Below are 25111 nucleotides of genomic sequence, written 5' to 3'. Positions count from 1 at the left end.
TGCTTCAAACCAACATGGCTGCCCACTTGCACCAGAGACAGTTAAGCGTGTGTGTGAGTGAGAGAGAGAAAGTGGGGAGGGGGGAGGAGAGAGAACGCTATTATTCCCTATGGAGACTTATTCTCATAGGAAATAATGGAGAATTGATCTGCGGGTATCTGGAGCTCTGGTGGGGGGGCTGTTTTTTGAGTTAGAGGCACCAGATTTGCAGCATAGCATCCAGTATCTCTCCCCAAAATACCCCACAAGTTTCAAAAAGATTGGACCAGGGGGCCAATTCTAGGAACGCCAAAAGAAGGTGCCCCTATCCTTCATTATTTCCTATGGAGGGAAGGGATTTAAAAGATGTGTGGTCCCTTTAAATGTGATGGCCAGAACTCCCTTGAAGTTCAATTATGCTTGTCACACCCTTGCTCCTGGCTCTGCCCCAATGTCTCCTGGCTCCACCCCCAAAGTCCCCAGATATTTCTTGAATTGGACTTGGCAACCCTATCCCATATAAATATAGTTGTCGATTTGGCCACTGCTTTTTACCTTCAATTGACAAAGACTGACTTTGAGACAAATTGGGAAAGACCATATGAATGTATCTTTCCACTCCAGTAATCTTTAGAGGTCTTTCTTCCGGTGCCCCCGTCATCTGAGACTAGACAGGTAGCAAACTGAGAAAGGGCCTTTGGAACTTCCTCCCCATGGAGATTTGTCTGTCTCCCTCTGTCATTGTCTTCCACCAATGGGGGAAATATTTTTGTTTCATTTGGTATATTCCCAGTAAACTCTTCTGGGCCTTCCTGCCTGATTGTGCTGTGTTCGTATGTCTACATGTTTTTATGACATTGTTAAATAGTTTACATATACATTTAAAATGCTGTTTCTAGGGTTACCAGGCCTACTTACCTGGCCAGCGGGGTGGGGGGGTGGGAAGGAGCCTTCCAGAGGTGGGGAAGGCAGGGCGACATCACTGTGTATGATGCTATTGGTGCAATGACATCACATGGATATGTCACACTGTGACAATCTAGCATCTTGGTCAAAACTCTAGAGTTTCTTCCCAAATACTAGGTGCTAGAACATCACCTTATGACATGCCCGGTGTGATGTCACTTCCACATGTCATTGCACTAACAATGTTGATGCAGGAGGGGGCTGTTTGAGGGTGGGGCTTCCCCCACCTGCCAGCTGGCCACTGGCGGATTGGAGCCTCCAAAATTGGGGGAACCCCTGCCTAGACTGGGGGCCTGGCAACCCTAGCTGTTTCAATGTTTGAAATGTCTCAATGCCTTGATGTTTGTTGCCCTGAAATATCTATTTGGGTGGAAAGGTAGCACAAAAATGTTCAAAACAAATAAATAAAAGTAAACACTCAAATGCAGTGAGGAAGGGACTGAGTTTTCTGGACAAAAAATTATACTGGCTGCAGCAGACTCAACCAAGGCAGCTTTGAAAGCTCAGTAGGTCTCTCTGAAGGTTAAGGCAGTGTCACTCAGTTCCATATTAGAGTACGATGGCTACCAAGAATCTTGCAAATGCGTTGCTGTATGGATTCTTAGTATTCTTCCCAGGGTGCTGTCAGTCATCCTATTCATTAACAGCTTTTTATCGCTGCCCTGAGCTACAATACATGACTGCACACAAGACTCAAAAGCACTGTTCTCACAACAGCATGACACACTGCTTGATGGATCATCTGCTAAACTGGAATGATTTTCAAAAACATGGCTGGTCAGTGAGGGACGTGTCAGAACTCTGACATAGGATGCGGCTATGCCTTCTGTCAATCATAATGTCATGCCACTTTCATAACATATCCCTCATGGTAGTGTTATTGATCCGAACAGGAAGCTCTGTCACATCAAAGACATGACAGCCCTGTTAAGTGAATTAATACAACAGGGAATGCTACATTTATTCCCAACAAACATCCACAGGATTCAGGCCTATTTTAAGCATGCTACAACAATGATCAGATCTAGTCATGTTCATAATAAATAACAGTGAATTTCTAGCTCCACTGCAGGTAAATTTGTTCTGCATATGCAGTATTTAATTACATTTGCAATATCTGTTTCACAGCCAATATTAACATAAATTCCTCCCCAAACAAGATGAAAATAACTTTTTAAAAACTATCCATATATAACATCTTGGTTTTTAAAGCTTTTCTGTGTATTTTATAATATTTTTGATAATATAGGAATGGGTGGAGGTTAAAATAATAAAAATCATCATCATCATCAACATCATCATCATCATTGCTGTCTCAGTGGCTTGGGAAGGATGGCTTTCTTCATTTTATATAACCAGTGACTCCATCCAAGTTCCTTCATTGCATCAGCTAATTTTTTTCTGTTTACTGGATTTTTCAAGCTATTTCTAGTGTTTTGCTGTTATCTGCTTAGTATGTCAGTTTTTCCTCCCTTTCTTTTTCCTTGGCAGGCTTTACTCACAATAGTGAGCACAGATTCTTGGGTTTCTATGGTCGTTTTCGCACTCACCTCCAGCCGGCGCGACCCCCCTCTTCACCGCGCAGGATCTGTGCGGATTTCGCACTAAATGCCGCGGAGCAGCCTTTTGCGCCGGAAACTCCCGTCGCAAACGCCGCGCAAACGCCAAACTGCTTTTTGGCGATTTACATTTGAGCGGCTTTTGCGACGGGAGTTTCCGGCGCAAAAGGCTGCTCCACGGCATTTAGTGCGAAATCCGCGCAGATCCTGCGTGGTGAAGAGGGGGGTCGCGTCGGCTGGAGGTGAGTGCGAAAACGACCTATGTGTTTGTACTAATGCAGATTGAAAGGTACACTTGTTAGTATTCTATGTATATTATTAACTGCGGTTTACACAAATGTTTACTTTGTGTAATGTCTCCTGTGCCCTCCTCTTAACTCTGGCCTTCTTTCCAGGTATACAAGCATAACATAATCTGCCTCTATGCCCTCTCTGTAACTTTGCCTTGCCTTCTTGGGGATTCCAAGTTAAAGCTTTTTACTTGCCCATTTTGTTTTTCTTCTGCCATGTGTCTTCTCCTGCCCAGTTTATAATCCTGCCTGCCTTCTTGAGATGCTAGACACAAGATCCCAAACTGACAGTCTGCCTGCTTTCCAAGGCATCTGAACGGATTTCGGTACCTGTAATGTACTGAGTGACAAGACATGTTGAAGGCAACAAACTTTATTAGCGAGTACATCACAAGGCCAAGCAACGCGGGCCTGATTATATACATACCCCGGAACAACCCTCAGTCTGGCCAGGTCCAATCCTGGCCAGTTAAACTTCTTGATTGGCGGAGCATATTAGCGGAGCTACATCTGGGGACCAGTGGGCTTCCACTGGTCACCTCAGTAGCGTCCACTGTGTTGTAACTTCAGGACCGAAATGCAAGACACAACACTCCTCCCCCCCTAGTTCAAGACACATAGTCTTTCAAGTAGGTTGGCGCCCTGCGTTCCCAGATCAACCTCCTCGGGGTTTGACTATGTCCAGCGTGCCCTTAAAGTTCTTAAACTCTACCCTTACAGTGGCCCAACCCAAAATTTGTACAGGGGTTTTTTGGAAGTCCCGCCATATGAAATCAGCCGGTCGCAGCCGGGGCCAGCCACGGGGGCAAAGTTTTCTTAGCGACTCCTCAAAATTATGGAGATGGAGGAGCCCGAGTCCAGCTCCATTAGGCATGGAGTGCCCTCGATTAGGACCAACACTCTGACCTTATCACGGGTGGTGAGGGGCAAGTTCATTACCTGCAGGCTAGTCGATGCAGTCGAATAAGCATCGGTCGAGTTGTGGTTGATGGACTGGTGTCTGCGGTTGGCCTTGGCCCAGCAAGCCCGCGCTATGTGGCCTGCTCTTCCACAGTTCCTGCAGTCCACGTTGCAATAGGGGCAGTCCTGTCACTTGTGTGGATCCCCACAGCTGCCGTACTTGGTGTTGCCTGATCTCTTGGTCACTCATGGCCGAGTGGGCACTCTCAGGCCCATTCCTGGTTGGCGACAGAGCTGGTTTGCTTCCTCCTCCTCTGGGTTGCCCGGTGCCATCTTTTCCTGGTGGACGGCTTCTGGTCGTGGGTTGTGGTAAGCTTTGGTTGCTCTTTCGAACGTGGTGGCTTCGTTGAAGGCGAGTTGGAGGGTGAGCTCTTCCTTTGCGAAGAGCTTTTGCTGCAGTCTTTTGTCTCGGAGGCCCCAAACGAATTGATCCCTCAGGGCTTCATCCAGCTTGTCGAAGCTGCAGTTCCCCACAATTTGGTGGAGGGCGGCCAGGTAGACAGCGGCCGTCTCTCCCACCCCTTGATCCCTCTTGTGGAAGAGAAATCGGCGGGCAATGATGGATGGATGGGGCAAGAAGTGCCCGGTCAGGAGTGACTATCTCCTCGTACGTTTTCTTCATGATCTTTGCGGGGGCTGAGAGACCTTTTGCGATCTCGAATGTGACCTCCCCGCAGACACTCAGGAGTACATCTCTCTTACGGCTGTCGTCTATAATCATGTTCGCTCATAGGTAGGAGTCGACCCGCTCCGTGTAAGTCTCTCACCTATCGGGGTTGGTGGGGTCGAACTCTGCAAGGTGGCCAGTTGTCCCACTTGGGTTAGCCATGGAGGTGGTGGCGGGCGCTTCAGTCTCCCTAGACTGCGTGTCTTCTTCATCTCTGGCCAGGTCAGTTGGGAGTTACCTGGCTAGAATCCCATCCTCATCGCCACTGTAATGTACTGAGTGACGAGACGTGTTGAAGGCAACATGCTTTATTAGCGAGTACATCACAAGGCCAAGCAACGCGGGCTGGGTCCCGATTATATACATAACCTGGAACAACCCTCAGTCTGGCCAGGTCCAATCCTGGCCAGTTAAACTTCCCACCACAGATCTTGATTGGCGGAGCATATTAGCAGAGCTACATCCGGGGACCAGTGGACTTCCACTGGTCACCTCAGTAGCGTCCGCTGTGTTGTAACTTCAAGACTGAAATGCAAGACACAACAGTACCCATAGCATAATGCTGCCTGCCTTCTGGGATTGCCAGTGATTCCACTGTGCATACATATCACTTTACTACCACAAAGTAAATTGTAATGTAAGCATATGCAAAGTGGCATCTGCAGGGTCTCTGCAAGGAAAACAGTGAAGGTCATGAAACCAGCATTTGCCAAGACAAACCAAACCCTATGATCTGAATCTCAGTTTCACAACTCAACCATACTTATATCTGAACCAAAGCATTGTAATTTTGCCTGGCTGCCTGTTTGATTTTCCATGAGGACAGAATTTGATGCTGCATCAGAGCTGTCCAGGGCCTTAAACTATACCTTTCTCAGACAAACCCAGGCTTCAGTAAACTACCATCACTTGGATTTGCAAACATTGACTGCAATTTTCAGGTCTGTATTTGAGGAGCTAGGAAGGTAAGAAAAGTCTTAAAGGTCATCAGTATTCAATATATACAGTGGGGGAGGCAGTACTCCTCCATCTTAGATGACATTTACAGCATTGTAAAGACTGTTTGTTTTGCACAGTGTTTGAGAGCAATGTACAAAGAATCCTACACTAAGGAAACAGGAATTCAAGTATAATTCTATGTTATAACAGTTAAACATAACATATTCTGGGACTGATTCCCCACTAGGCTTGTTCCAGCATTGGAGCTCTTTCCCCCCGAAGCTGCCTCAGAGTCATGACTCGCTCCACCTATTTCCTGTGGCAAGCAGAAACTGGTTTTCAGAGGATCTTGCTTGCTGCAGGAAAGAGGCGTAGTGAGTTGCAGCTCCAAGGCAGCTTGCGTAAAATCGGACAGAAGTGTTGGTGGGGGGGTGGCGAGACCTCCAATCCCAGAACAAGCCTAGTGGATAATCAGTCTGGATCTAAGATCCAATAATCTCGGCTTCCCCTGCTCATTGTACCTGCTCACTGCCTTGGTGCTTCCCCTGCTCATGGTACCTGCTCAGTGCTATTTGCTTGTTACCTACAGGGCACTGTTGTAAATTAGGATACCTTCTCATCATCTGTTTAATATACTGCAGGAGGCATTAGTCTGTTTTAGTGCCTTCTTTTAGTAACATCCTGTTTTGACTGTTTAATTTTGTTATATTATTGGTTGTATTGTTACTTATATGTTGTTACTTATATGTTGTTACTTACATATGTTGTGAGCTGCCCTCAGCCCACTTGTGGAATAGGGCAGGATATAAGATTAATAAATAAAAATAATAAGGTCCAAAGGGCCAGGGATCACAGACAGGCTGGGGGGAAAATGGGAGTCTGCAGTAGGAAAATGGGTAGTATCAGCACCTCTTTCCCTGGACCAATGGAACTGCCATTCCACTGGCATAAGTACTGTTACTCTAGTGAAAGACTGACTTTGGATCTAACTAATAGTAACTAAACAAAAAGGGAAAAGGAAATGAAGCTGTGCAGAGCACTGAAATCCTGCCTCTTATCAACAGAAGACCTGTTCATTGGCTTTGAAGATTTCATCTGACACTGGATGACCACTTTTTAGACATTTGTGGGAATATTGTCGATATCAGTATTGAGAATGGGAAGTCATCCCTACTGTCCTTCAGACTTGTTCCCAGACCCTGATCTAATTTGACCCACTTGTTTAGCACACATGCCAAATGCATACTAGGGGTGTGCATTTGGATATACCCAACTTGAAATTATACTCAAAATTAGCTGTTTTAGGTCAGCTTGGAAACATCGGACGCGACATGAAACATGTTTGACATTCTGGGAGTGACAAAAATTTATCATGCAGAATTTTTGGAGTGTTTCGGGAAGACATAAGAAAGATGTTGACTAACAATTTATGGTCAGGTAGACCTGGTCTCTTTACATTTTAAAAAGGAAAGGACCAAACTTGCCCCGGACTTACTGCGCTGGCATTGTGCCACTGGAGGCTTCTCCCTTAACTGGAAAATGGCAGTCAGGCTGGTGGCTCCTGGACTCCCAAGAGGCTTGGCTGTCACAGCAGCAATTTCCTCACCTGCTACTGAGCAAAATGTCAGCAGGAGGGAGAAGCCTCAGGCAGGGACAATGCCAGCATGCTAAGTCCAGGGCTGGCCTCCTTTCTTTTCCTTCCCTGCTCCTGCGACTTGGAGCACAGTGTGTGGAATGACAAAAAATAATAATCTCAAATTTTGAGCCCCTCCCAAACTGGTCACAGACCTTCGGAAAAATCAGGTAACAAAACCAATGCCCTACCCCAAATCCGAAACTAAAATTATTATGAAAAATTTTGCACACCCTAATGCATACTGATGTGGCCAGGGGAACAGCTTAAGAGTTGCATTTTACTAGTCTGAGGACACAGCGACACATAATGAATAGTTTTATGATCAATTTTCCTTTTTAAAATGTCACACCATGCAACCACCACTACTGCAGTCTGAACAGTGAGACAATCATTTTTCTACATAACACTATTACTGCATTCTGCTTTTGAACCCATTGAAGAAATTATACAGGTAAATTTCCCCCAAGAGGAGTAAGAGTGGCCTTTTGTGAAAGAGACACTTTTCAGCAGAAAATGGAGCAAAGGAGGATTAAATAATCCCCGGTAACTGCAGTGTATATATATATATATATTTTTTTTTTAAGTCAGTGAAAGGGGTACAGCAGTATGTGTAGTTGGTAGCTCTGCCTTCGAACATCCTTAGTTCTAAGCCCCAGACCTTTGATTTGGAGAGCAGCATGTGCCTGAGTCTGTCTGGTGGGTGTTTTGCTTCTCCTTTCCTAATGACGTCATTGTAGCTCAGCCCAACTTGCCATTGGATGTCCCTACAGGAGACCTTCTGAAAAGATACAAAGGTGGTTCTTCCTAATGGAATGGCAGCATCAAAACATTCTGTTTCCTCACATTATTTTCTTTTCATACCAGATCCCGGAGTTGCTGAAGAAGCTGTAATACATCCAAGAGCTTTTCTTCCACCAGTGACAGCCTTACTCTCTCCGTCTCCAACATCTGCAACTCCATCTTCAGGAATTCAGTCTCCTCCATCTTCTGCTGCAGTTCTCCTAGCAAGGGGCCTTTCATCTGGACAACAACAAATGATATGAAAAGTACTGTGGCACATTCAACCCTTCTCCTTTAATCAGAGTTATTGGCCTCCAGAAGTCTTCTTTGATAACCAAGTTAAGTTTTGCTAAGTGGAAACTGTCAATGAAGAATATAGTCACTTGTAAGGTTACACAAATACTTGTTGTTCTGTTTAATGGATATTTCCTGGGTTATTTTTTGTATGCTGAGACCTCCCACAAATTTCAGATGTTGCCACTTGGAATATATTTTCCCATTAACTTTCATAATTGCAAAGGCTGGGCTGCTCTCAGCTACCACTAATTTGGTTCCATAGCTTCTGTAGCATCTATTTGCATGGTGTACCTATTGTACCAATAATAAAGTCAAGCTCTCAATCAGTGCTTTTCATTCTCTTTCCGCCATTAGTATCTGCCAACATAGTTACGAAATACACGCTTAGCGGCACGACTGTGAAATACCTTTGATTGCTTTAAGTGGATCATTAAGCAGAGGAGAAATATTGGCATTTCCATTACGTTCAGTAGGACTGCCTACGTGACTAAATCAAGCATGTGTTTAATAGCTGGTCACCTCCTTAAAATTAGTATTTTAGTCAAGTACTTTGTTGATTTGCAAGACACTTCTTTTAGGGCTGCTCTTGAGGGTACTCATAATCAGAAAGCTGGTTTATGAGTGTCTCATGACCACAGCATTAAGCAATATTACCTACTGTTGAAGACTGATTTCAAACATGGGGGGAAAAATCACTGTAGGGTTAATATAGTTTGCATGGGGAATACTGGCTAAATGGATCCCACAAGGTTGAATCCTAGGTCAGCTTGGCTCAAACTGCCATGGAATGTAAGGCATCTGTGTGAAAGCACCCTGAAACGTTTTAGTCCTCCTTAGTTAGCTACTGTGCTATTCAAATGAACAAATTATTTTATTTGTCTTGGATTAGAGCAAGAGGAAGGATGCTGTGGACCAGCATGTTGTGATGCTTTGACCAAGGTATTAGAACCTGCCTTGGGAGGAAATGGCTCAATTTAAGCATCTGGTTTCTTCTGAATACTTGCTCCCATTTTAACGCCAAACCATTTTTATTCATTACAATGGACACAGGAAGAATCTGTGCAGCATTTTAAATGCCACTCTTTGCAAATGCTTATTGGAAATATACTTTCATTGCACGTTGCGACAAGTTTCACATTCACCAGTTCCTGCTATTTTTAAAATTATATTTTAAAAATCTTTACTGTAGTTCCAGGGGATAACATGGGCCTTTCAGAGAAGGCAACTGAATGAGAATAGCTAGGGATAAGCATAGTTTGAAGAAGAAGAATACAGTTATTTTAAAAAAGAGAAAAGAAATAGATTTTATTAAGTAGGAAAATATTACCCTGATCAATATTTAGTAACTGAGGAGGAATTTCAAAGCTCTGGAGAGCAAATGTTGCCTGAATAAAAAGTAGGGTAATCTATGGCCCAGCTAGAGTTCCTCTAAGAAGATCACCTTATTTGCTGACAGAGCAGTAATGTATTTTAACTGGCAGTTGGACAGCATCAGCTGAAAACTCAGTCAGTTCTACCAGTCCAGTGTGATCTCTGCTTCCCTAACCTTCAGGTCATTTTGTAATATGGATAGATGACATAGCCCATCTTATCTGTCAAATATTGACTTCAAAATTCCCATTTCCACAACCAGTTTCATAGCAATGAAACAAACAGAGCTTCCTGTTCCTGTTACCAGCACTGTGGTTGCCATCTGATCAGCAGCCAGGTGTAGAAATTGTTCATGCTTTCCAATAGAAGTATGAATCTGTTGTAGATTAATCATACTGCGTGCCCGCCCTCCAGCTAGCAGGTTTGCTGTTCTGTTCATTGCCAACACTTTGTAGACCACATGTGGCTAAACCCAGATCCATATGCAATCTTGCAGTCTCCTCACCACACACATTTAAAAAATCATCAGGACAACATGCATATGAAATTCTTTCTTAAAATCCACTATATTGCTCAGACTGCATTCTTGTGCAAACTCTGACTGTATACGTATGCTGCAATATGCAATGCTCTCTGCCAGTTTCTTCTTCTTTGGAAGGAGGAAATAAAATACACTGCAAACTTTTGAGGAAGTCCTACCAGAACTCAGTGTATTAATGAAGTCATGTGCTAAATACATTCTGTACCAACAGAGGCAGTGAAGAAGTTCTACAAAGCCTCCCATCATCTTAACCATCTGGATGTATTATGAACACACTTTGCTTGTTTGCTTTCTGATCAGCACTACTTAATGCCAGTGCATACTGTGCATTAGACACCCTGCAAGTGTTCTCTGTAATTTATACATCAATATGAACTAATGGAGATCTAATGTTCCTCATCTCTTAACCACAGATTTGAAGGTGCTGGTGGTGCAAGGCCAGCGGGCAATGGATCATCTACCTCAATGGATTCACCAGAAAGCTGAAATCCACCATTAGATCATTACAAAAGTGGGATCCATAAGGATTTGCAAGGAAGAAGACATCCCTCCCCCACTGACCCTGCTTCTTCTCTTGCTCTGGTACTACTTCCTGAACCACCCTCCCCCTCCCTCTGGTTCTGGCTTTCTCTCCCACACCGACTTCCACACCAATTTCTATTCCTTCCTGTTCTCTTGTAATGTACTGAGTTGCGAGACGGGTTGAAGGCAACATGCTTTATTCAGTGGTACATTACAAGAGAGGGAACACGCGGGCCGGGTCCCGCTTATATACATTACCCGGAACTGCCCCCCAGTCTGACCAGTCCAATCCTGGTCAGTCAAACTTCCCCCCACAGATCTTGATGGGCGGGGCATCTGGCGAGCTACATCCGGGGACCCGTGGGGTCGCCTCTGTAGCGATCGCCATGCGGTACATCAGCTTATGTTTCAAGACATAACATCTCTTATCTCCCTAATTTAAAAAGATTCATGCCCATTTCTGCCTGTCCTTGCTTCCTCTCCCCACTAGCATTTGGACCATGTCCTTCCCCTCACACAGCTGGCTTTGCTTCTGCTTTCCCTCCCCCACTCTCCTCCTTGTTGTTACTGCTGCCACCGCCATGCCTTTCTGGGTTGGTAAAGCAGTGCTTTACATTGAAGAATACTTTGTTGTTACGATGGGTTGCTTTACAACTCAAAATGGTGGCCAAGATCTCATGAGGTGTTCTTGCAAGCTCTGTGCTGTTAAGAAGCTGTTTTGAATGTGTGATGTTTTTATTTAGTTTTTAAAAATACTCCCCTTTTTATGATATTATATTTTCATATCTTCTGCAAACCTTAACTTAGCCCTGTGACCCCTTCCCTCATTGTGGATTTTTTGATCTGTACAGGGCCACACTTGGCTATTTGTTATGTGATTGTTATTAAAGATTTGATACTGTCTAGAATCATAATCCAGAATGTTCCTTAAGGTGCACCCAAAGGATGGGATGTGTCTAATCAGAGTGTTAATTCCCCTATTCCTTCTCTGAAATTGCGAAGACACTTCACAGTGTAGCGCCAGGAACAGCAGTTAGCAGCAAAAAATCAGAAGTCCTATCGGGCAGACAGTTGATTCAGTGCTGCTTGGTACCTAATAACAGGTATCAAAATCAAAATCAAGACTTCCCCAAAGTTAGTTGTGTGGTTTTCCAGGCTGCAGCCCAACTATGTGTTCACCTACTACTTTCTATTATCTTTTTAAAATGCAGACAGCATCTACATTGGGTGGCTCCTGACAAAAAGGCAATTCCTGCAGACAAAAAATGAACAGGCAATTTGCAAGTAAATGCTTCTGGCTAATTGCCTATATGCAGATAAGGTGCCTTCCTTGGTGGATGAAAGTAATGCTACTTTTGTTTGATGAGTTTGTCCAGTATATATCTTACCAGCATTTGTTTATATCATTGGGCTTGGGAAAGTATCGACTTACCTCTAGAATTTACTCATGTTTTCTTCAATCTATCATTCAAGAGCTGACACCTTCATTAAACTTCCTTTGGAAGATGGCCCTTTGAATTTATAGTTGCTGAGTATCGGAACACACTTTAAAAGGAATCAGAGTTAACAGCCGTTTTCATCTCCTGGCCTCTATACTTTTAGATTGGATCAGCTATTGATCCATATGTGTGGTTATTAGTCTTGACCTGCCTGTGGCTGAAGAGACTTTTGTTTTGTTCTGCTTTTTTATTGTCTTTTAAAACTGTTACTTTGACTGTACAAAGGAGAAGCACCACAGTGCAATTAGATCCAATTTTACCTACAGAAAATGACAGTAATTCTTACGTTAATTTAAATGGTTTATGTGTCATTTATAATGGGGTAAGCAGCTATTTATGCCAAAGCCTTGTGTGTTCCAGAGATTCAAAGATGCTTGGTACTAAACATTAGGGACAGCAACATCATTTTAATAATTCCACATCAGAAACCTGAAATTCTGTATACACATTGTCTGGGACTTGCAGATTATAAGAAAATTCATAAATTGGTATATTTCTACCTATCTCTTCTGGACTTGTAATATCAGTCAATTCAGTCAGGATGCCATGCTAGGCTAGGTGACATTTGCATGCTTGAAGCAATACAGGACTGAGAAAGGAAGCAGTAGTCATGAAGTTTCAAAGCAATGGCTTTCAGGAAGTCTCAAAGTAAGTATGCCACATACGTGGTACATGGGACTTCCTTGTAGATGCTTTTAACAACTGTTGGGTTGGGAAAGGGAGGATTTACAGTAAGGGGCCAGGAATGCAAACTATATTTACATGGTATCTACTTACAAATACATATCTGAAATATAAACCATGTCACTTCATAGTGCTAAGATCACACCTTGCAGCCAGCAAGATACAGCATATGCAGAAAAAGGCATAGTCAAAAACAGAGAGTACTGGAACTATGACAAGCTACTCTAAATTAGACTAAGTCTTTGTCCAGAGGCTGACTGTGCAATACCATTGGCTGTGATACAAAGGACCATACAGAGAGATCCAACAGCGCATCAAGGCTTTTTGAGTAGGGATGTGCATTTGGATCTATCTGAGCTGAAAATATACATGAAAAATACTTTACTGGTATTTTGGGGTACGTTTTGGCATCCCAAATGTTTATAGGTTTTCTCCGGGAGGGATTCCAGATATATTTGGGGATTACCAGGTAGATCTGAAAACAGCAAAGAAGCAGGAGCAGATTGCTTCCATGTCTCAGCTGTTTGTCGGGCATCTACTGTAGGCCCTTTAAAGGAACTGCAGAAGACAGCCTGAAAAAAATTACATGTCCCTCCTTCTGAGCCCTCCCCTTCCAGCAAAAGTAGCCCTTCAAGGAGACTGTGGAAGTGCTTTCTGACAACATATGGAGCAGTGGTCATGAAACAAAACCATGAGACCAGCAGCCATTATGCATGTGGGGCTCTTTGGACTCAACTCTGTGCAGTGGACCCATTGGATTTTATTTAAAGGAGGCACAGTGCCAAGGAATTTACCTCTTCCATATTTATTTCCAGTTTTTTCACTTCTTGCCCTTTGGTCCCAAGCTCTTCTAATAATTGTGAGAGTCCCTTGACTAATTCCACAATGGTGTTCTCATTCCTGCTAATGTTGCCAAGATACGACATCAGCCTCTTCACCACAGGGTTATCGCATCTGGGGGAAGAAAGATCCAAATGACTTTGTCACTTTAATCTAACAAATCCAGAGACAAATGGCCTTTTACAAGCCACAGGGTAAAATATCAGGATTGGACCAATAAGATTTGAGTCCAGTAGATAGAAGTTTTTGAGAGTCAAAGCTCCCTTTGTCAGCATATACTCTGGAAATTTTGGTGGCTTTTAAGGGGCTACTGGACTCAAATCTTGCTAGTGTTAGATTGTCATCCTGGGACAAAAACTTCATTTTTAAAAATATAAAACAAATATGGGACACATGGTTCAGAAGTACACAGAAGAAATGAAAATCATGAAAAATTGGTCATTTATTTAATATCACAGAATCATATTAGCATTAACAATGAATGGTGCATTTCTAAAATGATTTCCTCATGTCATTGACTTTTGTTTCTGATTGTCATCATTGAGCTATGTTCATAGGCAACAAAAGAGAGTGGCGTTTCTCCAGCAGTCGCTCTTCTGTGGCAAGCTGCTTATCCTGTTCAAAATCACCTTGCCTGTCCTATTGTACAAACAACTCCCAACAGAAGCTTCAAAGACAACTTGAGTGGCATCCACAACTGTTCCCTAATCAGCAGACACACAGTCTAGGATTGCAGCCTTTTGGCTCTTGCTCCTTTCATGAAATCAGCATAATACATCAAAAACTTGGAGAAGGCCATGTGTGAAGTGTCACTCTCCTTTCTGGATCAGCAAACTAAAACAGGAGCTCAGTGCCACCTGCAAGATTAACAATATTTCTTCCAAACATTTTTGTGAGTCAAAGCTCAAATCATCAGGTGTATGAAGTGTTCAGATCATTAGGCAGGTGTATGCTCAAAGCTCAAAGTGGAAGGGTACAAAGAGAGACCAGTCAATACCAATATCCAACCAAAAGAGTAATCAATTTATTCAGAGTGGATTAGGACCACTTCTGGGACCATGGTTGATAGACAGGTAAAAAAGGGAAGGCAGACTTTATTCACATGTATTCTCTACTGTAATTGGTGGTGGTACTACTACCCAGGGATTTTTTTTGTAGAAAAAGCCAGGCACGAATTCATTTGAATATTAGGCCACACACCCTGACACCAACTGCGTTCCTGCTTTTAAAAAGTCCTGCTACTACCATCTTTTATTTGATTCAACTACGTTGCATCTTCTTATCTGAAAGCCACTATGTTTTTTTGCTAAGCCTCACAGTGACATTTGAGAGGCTTACAAAAACATGTTAAAATACATAAATGTACAAGTCTTTTGTGGAGACATACCCACTACTACAGCAGGGAAGTTTGGCTAGGAGTTTCTTCACTTCCACCACCTGAGAAGGCTGGTCCCCGTTCACTTTCTCTTCCTCCTCATCAGATGCTGCCTGGCCTTCCACTGAACGAAACATCTGATCTTCCACTGCGAGGGGGGGAAAGAATGGCCTTCATTTAAAATTTGATAGCACACACTGGGTATAACACCTTCTTCAATTGATGGTTTTGGAAATGAGTTTCAGTTTAAGGGAAGATCTGGTAGGAATCTGAATGGTTTGTTGAAATGCTTGAGCCATTCATTACTATTTATTTTAATTTTTTGCATTTGTGTTATTTATAGTCTGCCTTTTCCACTGGTACTTAAGGCGGATTACAAACAGAACATCAATACAACCAACAGGATGAAACAGTCAGTAAACAATGCAATGGGATTTGGTCTGTAGAAACCTGGAGCCAACCAGAAATCTGAAACCACAACTATGACATGTTAATCCAAAGTTACATAGTCAGATCCTACTTACAACAACAGGCCGTACGAACTGTACACCATAGTATGGACCACAGTCCCTAATACTTTTCCCAAGTATCTTTCCGAACCATTTTATGACATTACATCCCTATTGCCTGTGCAGAAAGGCCTTCTTGAATAATTAAGTTTTGCATAGTTTATGGAAAGGCAGGAGAGTGGGAGCCTTCCTGACCTTGTCCAGCGTAATGTGGGGACCACAATGGAGAAAGCACATATACAGGCAGTTGTTGATTTTGCCCATTTGCAGGTTGGCACCTGCAGAAAGCCCCACTCAGACGAAATGGCAGAGCAAAGGGGAGGTGGTGGTCATAGCACCAAGGCCACAAAAGATTGCTTTATGGGATAGCAGCCTACACAGACTTGTTGCCTAAATAATGGCTTTGCTGCCTTTCTGTAGCACTCCAAGCATTTCTTGCCTTGTTTAAAAACACTTCACATAAATCTACCTGGCACAAAAGTATACTCCCCATTTGTTTTCATGGACATTTCTCAGGAGATGGTTAAAGGCTGTGTCCTTTTCTATTACAGACAAATCAGTGAGAATCTGGAAAGGCTTCCCTTGGTTACAAAGGGACCGTCTTCATTTTGCACTGATACAAACCAACAGATCTACCCCTATGCTCTTATATTTTTTCCTCCACTTTTCATACACGTCAAACTGTCTGAAGTTTTAAGATAAAATTAAATTTTCCCATAAGCATGAAATTTAAGTATTTAACCAACATCCTCTCCAATTTTCTAGTCCCTGAATACTGAATTTATGTATATATGGTCTTCTAATAAGAGTTCAGTACAATATGATACAACAAATTCATTTCTTTTCCCTCCCAAATGTAAGTGAGAAACATGGAGTACAAGCTTGCATGCAGAAAGCAGAAAAAAGCAGTGGCTTTAGGGAAAAGCATTTGAATTCTACATTGACAGTGCATTCCTGAGGGAAAGAAAGATAGAAGGAGGCAGTTAGGTAATTGCCTGCTTTATAGACACAAATTTCCTCACAGACTAGCAACCTTGGAGGAGTTGCCGCACTTGCAGCAATTAGCTGATTTGTTAGATTTTTCAGCTACAGCCTCCTTCTCAAAAAGAACACCCTCTGCCACATGTGCTTCAGGAATGATTTTCATCAGTTATCAGTCATATTACAAAGATTTAATACACGACTGAACAAAAGCAGGCCCCCTGCTTAACTTGCCTATTTAGAATTTTCTGCTCTTTGCTTACCTGTCTCTCTTTAACATTAACAGAGTCATGAAATCTGGAATTCATATTCAGGATATCCTATACTCTTGGTCTGACAACTAGTTCAACCCACCCATTATTTTTTTCAAAGGGAAGGGGCATTTAAAGGGCACTCCGGGCTGCTGTTCAAAAACTATTCTGTCGTAAAAGACAGAGAAGATGGCCCCATCTGGAAGTCAAGTTGAAAGGAAACCAGTGAAACAACAAGACACTAAAGCAGAATTGTTTGTGCAAGAGATGTGATAAATTAGAAAATGGCTGTGGAACCATGGTTATGAACAATAGTACTTGACCATTTTCCAGTACATTGCTTAGGAAGAGTGACAGATTCTCCTATCTGGTTTTGAAATATGACCAATTGAAATATGTGGTGTACTAGCTATCCTGTGCCAGTTGTGTGCTCTCCATTTTATAAGTGAGAGGGATGGTAATATTTCTGATTACCATGTTACATGTAGAGATTCTGTTTTTCTACACTTATTTTGTTGAAACTAGAGTGAAAAAGGATTAACATTTTGCATTCTGCCCAGCAGAGGGCACTGTTGTAAAACAACAGTCCTTAACATGTTAATGGCTACCCACTTGGATATTAAGGTCTTTTGGTAGAAAAAAAAATCTCTTCCTCTACAATAACAAAGTAAAAACAGATGAAATGTTTTCAGCATACACACACCAGGTTCAGCTAAAACTCATCTGCATTTATGAGTCTTGAGAATCACTATGCTGTATGACTGAAATGTTCTGTATTTTGTGATCTGACTTGACTTTCAGTGAAAAAGACATTGCTATAAATGGTCAATAAATACAAATAACAATTTGTCAGTTGAGTGGGATCAAGTTTGGCTCCTGGACACATGGAACCACCAAATGAAAGAATGTGTCTACTTCCTTTTAAAATTCTCCCCTTTGCAAGTCACAGAACACAGTCCTTTGTCCTTTCAGCTGTACTGCCAACATTTCTTGGTAATGGAATCTGAAGGAAAGTGGTCAGTGGTAGATCAGCCCCAAAGCACTGGTCCATAAGCCAATGAAGTTCCTGACTATCAGAATGTCATGTTTACTGTCAGAGTCCCTGATGGACTGCAGATACCCAGATTAGTTCTTTCAAAAGGCAGAAAAGACAGAAACTTCTTGGAAGTCCTGACAGTTGCACAGCTAAACAATCATTATCACTTTTCTCCAGACAAGGAAATCGCTGTGTCTCCAAGGGCTTGATCCCGTCTTAGCATTTTTGGTTGGTAGTCCTGCCATTTACTGAAGAGTACGTACCTGACAATAAACGTCTGGCTTACTTTTATACTAGAACTTATCATTGTCAATATGTATTCTAGTCAAAGACAGAAAAACAAAGTAGACTCCAAGAGGATCTCTTTGAAATGTGTGAGTGGGAAACAGCATCACAACTAAGATTCAGTGCAAGCCAAGTGGCTCAACGAATCCTAACTTTAATTATACACTGATAAGATTTGAGGTTATTCATTTGTTTCTTGTATGGCAAAGTTACACCAAGGAAGCATATAATAATATAAAATATGTAACCAAGTTGATAAAGTGGATATGCAGACTGATCGGGCAATCCCCCTAAATAATAATATCTAAAATTTCAATCCACTCAAGTTGCAGCTGGGGAGCGTTCAAAGAGCTCCTTCACATCATCCTGGAAAGCATGACACTCACATTCCTGTGACAGATGGAAAATAGTTTGGCAGGCTGCACCACAGTCGCATTCAGGTTCTGGTATTTTGCCACATTTAAACAACAGGTCTGTACACCATCCAAAGCCTCTTTTGTATTCTACTAGCTGTCCTTCATACTTTACATGGCAAGTCAAATCCTGTGGGCCTCTCACTGGTGTTTATCAGGTTATGGATATCAGGTGGAACTGATTGTATCAATGTTTGCAACTGTTCATTCCCTAGATCAAAAGTTTGTGATTGCAGGATTTGTGCTGATCTTATTGCTGGGTGTGGGGATGTTAGCCCGAATAGCCCAGCAGCAGCTATGTCTTTGTGGATGAACAACTCTCTGTTAGGCTGAAATAAATGCATGCAATTTCAGCGGTCCCTCCCTCTCCCTACCCCCTGCTTCCCAACATGAACCCCAGAAACCTCCACAAAATCACATGGAGGGTTATGAGAGGGTCGTGGATATGGATGGGCATCAACCAATGGTATTCATCACAAAATTAGGTTTGTGATGAGGTTTGTGCCCATCCCTAATTCCAACACATATTTTTTTACAGGGAGGACTGCCTGTCTCTTTCTTGAAAGTGCATTTTTGCACTGGAATAAATGGAAGGAAGAATGCATGGGGTGGGAGGTGTCCTTTTAAGTAGACTGATGTGTTTCAGACCATGAGTGATCAGGCTTCAAGAATGCCTTGTCTTCTCAAACCTACTTGGTTGGATCCAGGCTAAATTTTACAGACAGAAAGGACTTCCTGTCTCCCCTTGTTCACAGCAGCCCAATGATCTCCGTGAAAGGCTGTTTCTGGGGAATAAATGACTCTGCACAATGACATCAGACAAGTCTGAATGAGGAAGAAGATGTTGGTGGAAATAGCGTTGAGTAGTCTGGATCCAGAATGTACATTCCTCTCCCTCCAAATCTTGGATGATGTTCCTAAAAGTACCCCCTTTGAGTCAGAGAGATATGAGATCCCACCGTATGTTACATGGTCCTCAAATTTTCTATAAATTAATGCCTCTTACAATGTATCCATTCACTTTCATAAATCAATCCCTTTGCATTCTAAGCAAGCATGAGATATAACTGGACCACAGCAAGGGAAGCACTGCATGAGGAACTGTCCCCAACCTCAAGATGCCAGAGGTACATAACTCCCACAACATCCAGGTCTGCAAATATAAATTCAGGCTATGGCTCCTCAGTTGCAGTCTCAGATGAGATTGCTAAAATCCTTGAGTATAAAAGAAAGGTAGAAGGTCTTTGTGCCAGCAACCATCCGTTCTTTTTGAGGCAGATCAAGATATCTGCAGAAGGCTACATGGGAATAGAGCAGAAAGGGTTAGAGAGAGAGCGCACAAGAGAGAAAGATGTAGGTGGTGGTAAAGCCTTTATACAGATCTGGGAAAATGCTGATCAGAAGCATGTCTGGCAAACCTGCAGGCATTAGTAGGATTTTGCTCTACACTGTATGCAGTCCTATCAGAGACTACCCACAGGCCACGGATGATACAGCATGCGCTAAATGTTTTTCAGCTGTTTAAGAGATGGAAATGTAGGCGGACAAAGTGATTTTCTAGGGAGTTTTCCATATGGAAATTATTGTTAATGTTTTCCTGGAGCAGGCAGTGGTTGAAATTCAGACCCAAGGGTTGAAGAAACATATCATACTAACAAGCCAGAAGAAACGCACTAGAATTAAATTGTCCAATTAAGTCTCTGCAAAGACAACTTTGTCAGTTTGTTAGAAAGCTGGTACACATGGAATATCTATCTCTCAGAGGCTGCTCTCAGTAGCCCCCTGAGGCAGCTGCCCTTTCATGAGCAAGCACAGTAGCTCAATCACATGGTAAGTTTCCTATGTGAACAGCTTGTGCTGTGAAGGTAGTGGCTACAGGGAGTCATTTAAAGCAGCCTCCATACGGAGGCTATTTCTTTTATTATCCTTTAGATGAGACTATTACAAACCCATTCAAGAGACTGCCAATGGCTTATCTGTCTTCAGACTTTTTGTCCTTGGCACTAAGAAGTTTCTGTCAAGGATTAAACAAGTACTGAGGGACTGTGCTACGCATTCTCCATACCAGTCTCTGGTACTCCTGCTCCGTCTGTGGGTGAACTTCTGGCTTGCTGAACAACCAACGAGGAGTATCGCCCATTCACTGCTGGGCTGGCCTTCTGCTCCAAGCTGCCTGGTATTGGAAGCTGGGCCTTCAAGACTTCTGACCTGAACAAAAAAATTAAAGAAAATAAAAACAACCATAAAATACAAAAAGAAAAAAATAGACAGACTTGCAAAGTTTAAGCACTCCATAGTGCAAGGGAGCCCACAGCACCTCAGATGGACATAGGAACACATGAAGCTGCCTTATACTTAATCAGTCTATCAAGGTCAGTATTGTCTGACAGCAGCTTTCCAGGGTCTCAAGCAGTGTTCCCTCTAAGCTGAGTTAGCGTGAGCTAGCTCACACATTTTTAGCCTCCAGCTCACACATTTTTGTCTTAGCTCAGGAAGGATGACCCCAGAGCACAATAATTTATGCAGCAGCTCACAACTTTAATATCAGTAGTTCACAACTTTAATACCAGTAGCTCACAAAATAGAATTTTTGCTCGTAAGACTCTGCAGCTTAGAGGGAACATTGCAAGCAGGCCATTCACACCACCTGCTGCCCAAAGGCAATGGCAAATCATCTCTGTTTATCTCTTGCCTTGAAAACCCTGTGAGGTCACCAGAAGTCGGCTATGATTTGACGTCACTTTACACACACCCACACACTACTGGACAATTTGAACTGGAGATACTAAGGGTTGGACCATGGACCTTCTGCATGCCCAAACTGATGCTCTTGCACTGAGCCATGGCCCCTCCCTGTGGCTCAGTGGGAGAGCATCCAATCCTATGAGGTGTGGCTTCCTCATCCTATTTTTGACAGAATTTGCTAGTGGTTTGTGCAGTCCACTTTTAATCTGTGTCACATAGTGATTTGTGCTTTACTTCTGGAGTTTTTGCTGACCAGGCTCTTAATATAAGCTGTAGTTAGTTGAACAAATGTTTTTTTTTCCAACTGGGCGATTGCCCTGCACCCTTCTTTTCCAACTCTTTTTTCTTTTATCTAATTGTATGATTATATGCAGGAATGTTAGCCCAATCTTGTCAGATCTCAAAAGCTAAGCAGGGTCAGTACATGGATGGGAGGCCACCAAGAAAGACTCTGTAGAGGAAGGCAATGGCAAACGACCTCTGCTTAATCGCTTGTCTTGAAAGCCCTATGGGATCACCATAAGTCAGTTGAAACATAATGGCACTTCACACACACACACACACAGCTGCCTCATCTACCAAGTGATCTAAAAACATTCTTACAAGATATGTTCTCCTTTCCTCCCCCTGGATTCTGAACATCCCTGTGCATTCTATAACTTTGTATTGAAAATATGCATCTTTTCAGTTCCTGTCTCTGATTTTGCATGCCCTGACAAAATTAGCATTGCATTACCGGGTGTGGTGGCGGAGGTGGCATTCCAGCGATGTGTGAATCTAATAAGAACACAAACTCTCCCAGCAAAGCAAATAACAACCTAATTATCCTGTGTTGGAGGAAGTGTATATTCTCAATATCATATCAGGACATCAGATTGGAACACTATGGAACCCTTTATAATAGATTCCAAAATCTGGTTTTGAATGAAAAACCACAGATTAAGGTTTTCCACTGGGCATCATATGCCAGCATAGAAATCTCTTCTAACAGAGGCACATGAACACTTGTACACTTTAATGGTTCCAGCTGATAGCTTTTGTTTTTCACACCAGGGATTGTGGCTATAATCTAGTTTAACGTCTTCCGTGTGCTCAAGGTCTTAATGAAAAGTAATCCTTCCCACAAAATGCAGATAACTTTGTTAGGATTTGGCAACACTGACTACAGTTGATAAAGCAGATTCAAGTGGGGGGAATTTGAAACAGTATCCTAAGCTTTTCTTTTCACATGACTTGAAGCTGATTTCATATGACAGCTATAATATAAATAGCCACCTTCTGACTTGACAATTACTTTAGAGGAACATGGGTTGGGGACCTCATTGGGGATCGAGGTCAAGAAGCTATACAGATAGGGATGTTTTCTTTGTCATTTAGGAGCATATTGTTTGAGACACCATGGACAGAGATTTGCATAACTCATGGGCATTCCGGCAGTGTACTGAGGCCCGAGGCATGCTTGACAATCTTCATTTTGCTGCCTCTGCCAAGCATCAAAAACAAGGTTTGTCAAGCCCCTGATGAGCCAGCATACAGGGTTGGTGGGCTGTGTTCTGCTTGGAGAGTCAAAACATATACAGGCTGGCTGCAAAGAAAAAAGATGTGTTCTGGAGAACAAGGAGCCCAAATTTTAACTCTGATCTAGACTCCTAGGACTTGCAGCAAATCAGCTAAGTATGCAGGTCTCATTTTCTACCAAACAAATGTTGTAGGCATTCATTTACAACCAAACAGAACTCCTTATGATATAGGGCAACCCAAAAGCAGTGATATGACCTCAAGTCATGAACAGGCACACATATGCCATGCTTAACTGCTGGTGTGGTACAGTGGTCAGAACCATTTTGAGCTTGCAGACACCTTTGGAATTTTGACAGAGAGTGGTGGGCACAACCACAAAATGGCAGGAGGTAGAACTAGCCATAAAATGCCAGGGTGCAACATTATGAATAATTTGAACAGTAATTCTTCAACATTTGGTCTTACAGCCAGAATCATTAAGATCGCCATTGCAACTAAAGGTAATCTGCTTCAGATCTGTGGGCTTCCAAGGCCCAGGTCCAGCCTCCAACACTACTGGTCCAAAGGTCTGAACCAGACTGTTGTTCTTATCCAAGCCAGGTTTATCACAAACAGAAGTGAAGAAGTTACTTTTTAGCAACTGGTCCCAGATATGGTGAAGAGCCCCATGGCGCAGAGTGGTAAACTGTAGTACTGCAGTCCAAGCTCTTGCTCATGACTTGAGTTCAATCCCAGTGGAATCTGGGTTCAGGTAGCTGGCTCAAGGTTGACTCAGCCTTCCATCCTTCCAAGATCAGTAAAATAAATACCCTGCTTGCTGGGGGTAAAGTGGGGAAGGCAATGGCAAACCATTCTGTAAAAGTCTGCCATGAAAACGTCCTGATGTGACATCATCCCATAGGTTGGTGACAACCTGGTGCTTACATAGGGAACTACCTACCTACTCAGACAAGGTGCCATTTTCCTGTCTCTCTGTTCCTCAGTCTTTTCTCTTTTTTTCAGGGTACATTCCACATGAAAAGCTGTGTTATTCCATAGCAACAAAACTGAACAGGGGTTTACCAGCATCCTAAAGACTAGCAAAGCATATTCCAGCATAAGCTTTCTGTAAATTAGAGTAGACTTCATCAGATTCATGGAGCGCTCTTCTTACTTTAGCATTTTGCTTCAGGTGCAAAAATGTCTATAGAAAACTCTGTAAATTTCATCAAACCTTTATCTCCTTTTCAAACAAGGGCTTGGCTCTTTTTCATTAGTATTCCTAAAACATCACATAAATGTTGGAGAAGACTGAATAAACAGCATATCTGCGAGCAGAGATCAGAGGGTAGACTAGTTTGAAGGAAGCCTGGGAAATGTGTCTCCACCATGCAGTGTGGCAAGGTTTCCATAGAGACAGTCAAACAGATCACATTCATTTTAAGGCTTTTGTACCGATGATAATGAGAAGCTTGAAAAAGGGGAAAACTCAGAAGTAGTCTGCAAAATGTTGGTTCTCAAAGTAATGTTCATGACTACCTGGCTTTTAATTAATTTTTTTCTCATTATCACTTGAACTTTTAACTGTGTTGCAACACCTATATCACTGAGAAGCGTACTTCAGTGTGCTGTGCACTGTAAACCTGATGGGATAAAGAGGTACATTTATATCCATGCATATGTGCTTATGGAGGACAGTCACACCTGAAACTTCCCTATTCAGACAGCTTAAGAAACCTGTCTAGGAACAAATATTAAGTGATTATGGCCTCCAAAATCCTTCGCATGAGAGCTTTCTAGAAGCATCTGTTGAGCCACTGTCTGAGACAGGGAGCTGAACTTTTGATCTCATGCAGCAAGACAATTTTTGTGCAGAGTAACTAACAACCATTTCAGGTCCCTAAACAAAGAGTCCCCCAGACCAAACCCAAATATCATATGAAAACAAACCACATGAAATACCTGGACCCGTGAACCTCAGGGTGACTTGGAAAAGAGAATTTTGTTACTTTCTTTCCAGGCTACATATAAAACAATAAATGCAAACTTAATCTAAGAAGCCCAGCTGATCTGGCCACATAGATTCATGCCACAGTAACTTCGCAGCAAGAGTACTGTAGTATACTGTATCAGTCTGGCCTTGAGTACAACTCAGAAACTCCAGCTGGTATGGAATGCCACAGCTCAGTTTCTACTGAGAAGTAGTTGGAGTACGCACCTAGGCTGCAGCCTCTCTACCGGCTACTGATTAGTTTCTGGGGTCAATGCAAGGCACTGGCTATCAATTGCAAAGGCTGTCATAGCCTAGGACCAATATATCTGCAAGAATGCCTCTCTCAGGGTACTCCATTGCATACATCTGAGCTAAGCCTTCTGAAGGTACCACCCTGCAAAGTGGGAACAACAGCTGCCCATACCCATCTCTGATGTGTTTCCATGTGGTGACAGGCCTGCATGACAAGGTAAGGAAGGCTTCCATGCCTTAC

General features: G+C 42.6%; 1 protein-coding gene across 3 annotated transcripts in view; it reads right to left on the bottom strand.

Moving 5' to 3' along the window:
• LOC132590649 (EF-hand and coiled-coil domain-containing protein 1-like) overlaps positions 1–25111 on the bottom strand; it is a 124547-nt gene that overhangs the window by 8809 nt on the left and 90627 nt on the right. The window contains exons 3-6 of one of the 3 annotated variants that reach the window (XR_009556703.1): positions 20446–20588; positions 14918–15053; positions 13485–13644; positions 7840–8016 (exon numbers count right to left, since the gene is read on the bottom strand). Coding sequence is in view for 2 of the 3 variants with exons in the window: in XM_060263620.1 (XP_060119603.1) it covers positions 7858–8016; positions 13485–13644; positions 14918–15053; positions 20446–20588 (598 nt within the window). In the remaining variant the exon portion in view is untranslated. The remainder of the gene's footprint in view (positions 1–7839; positions 8017–13484; positions 13645–14917; positions 15054–20445; positions 20589–25111) is intronic. The other 2 variants (XM_060263620.1, XM_060263621.1) reach the window with 2 other exon arrangements.

The sequence above is a fragment of the Heteronotia binoei genome, unplaced genomic scaffold, assembly GCF_032191835.1.
Source record: "Heteronotia binoei isolate CCM8104 ecotype False Entrance Well unplaced genomic scaffold, APGP_CSIRO_Hbin_v1 ptg000458l, whole genome shotgun sequence".
NCBI classification, from domain to species: domain Eukaryota; kingdom Metazoa; phylum Chordata; class Lepidosauria; order Squamata; family Gekkonidae; genus Heteronotia; species Heteronotia binoei.
The sequence above is the reverse complement of the archived record's forward strand: the minus strand, read 5'-3'. Positions and strand labels throughout refer to the sequence as shown.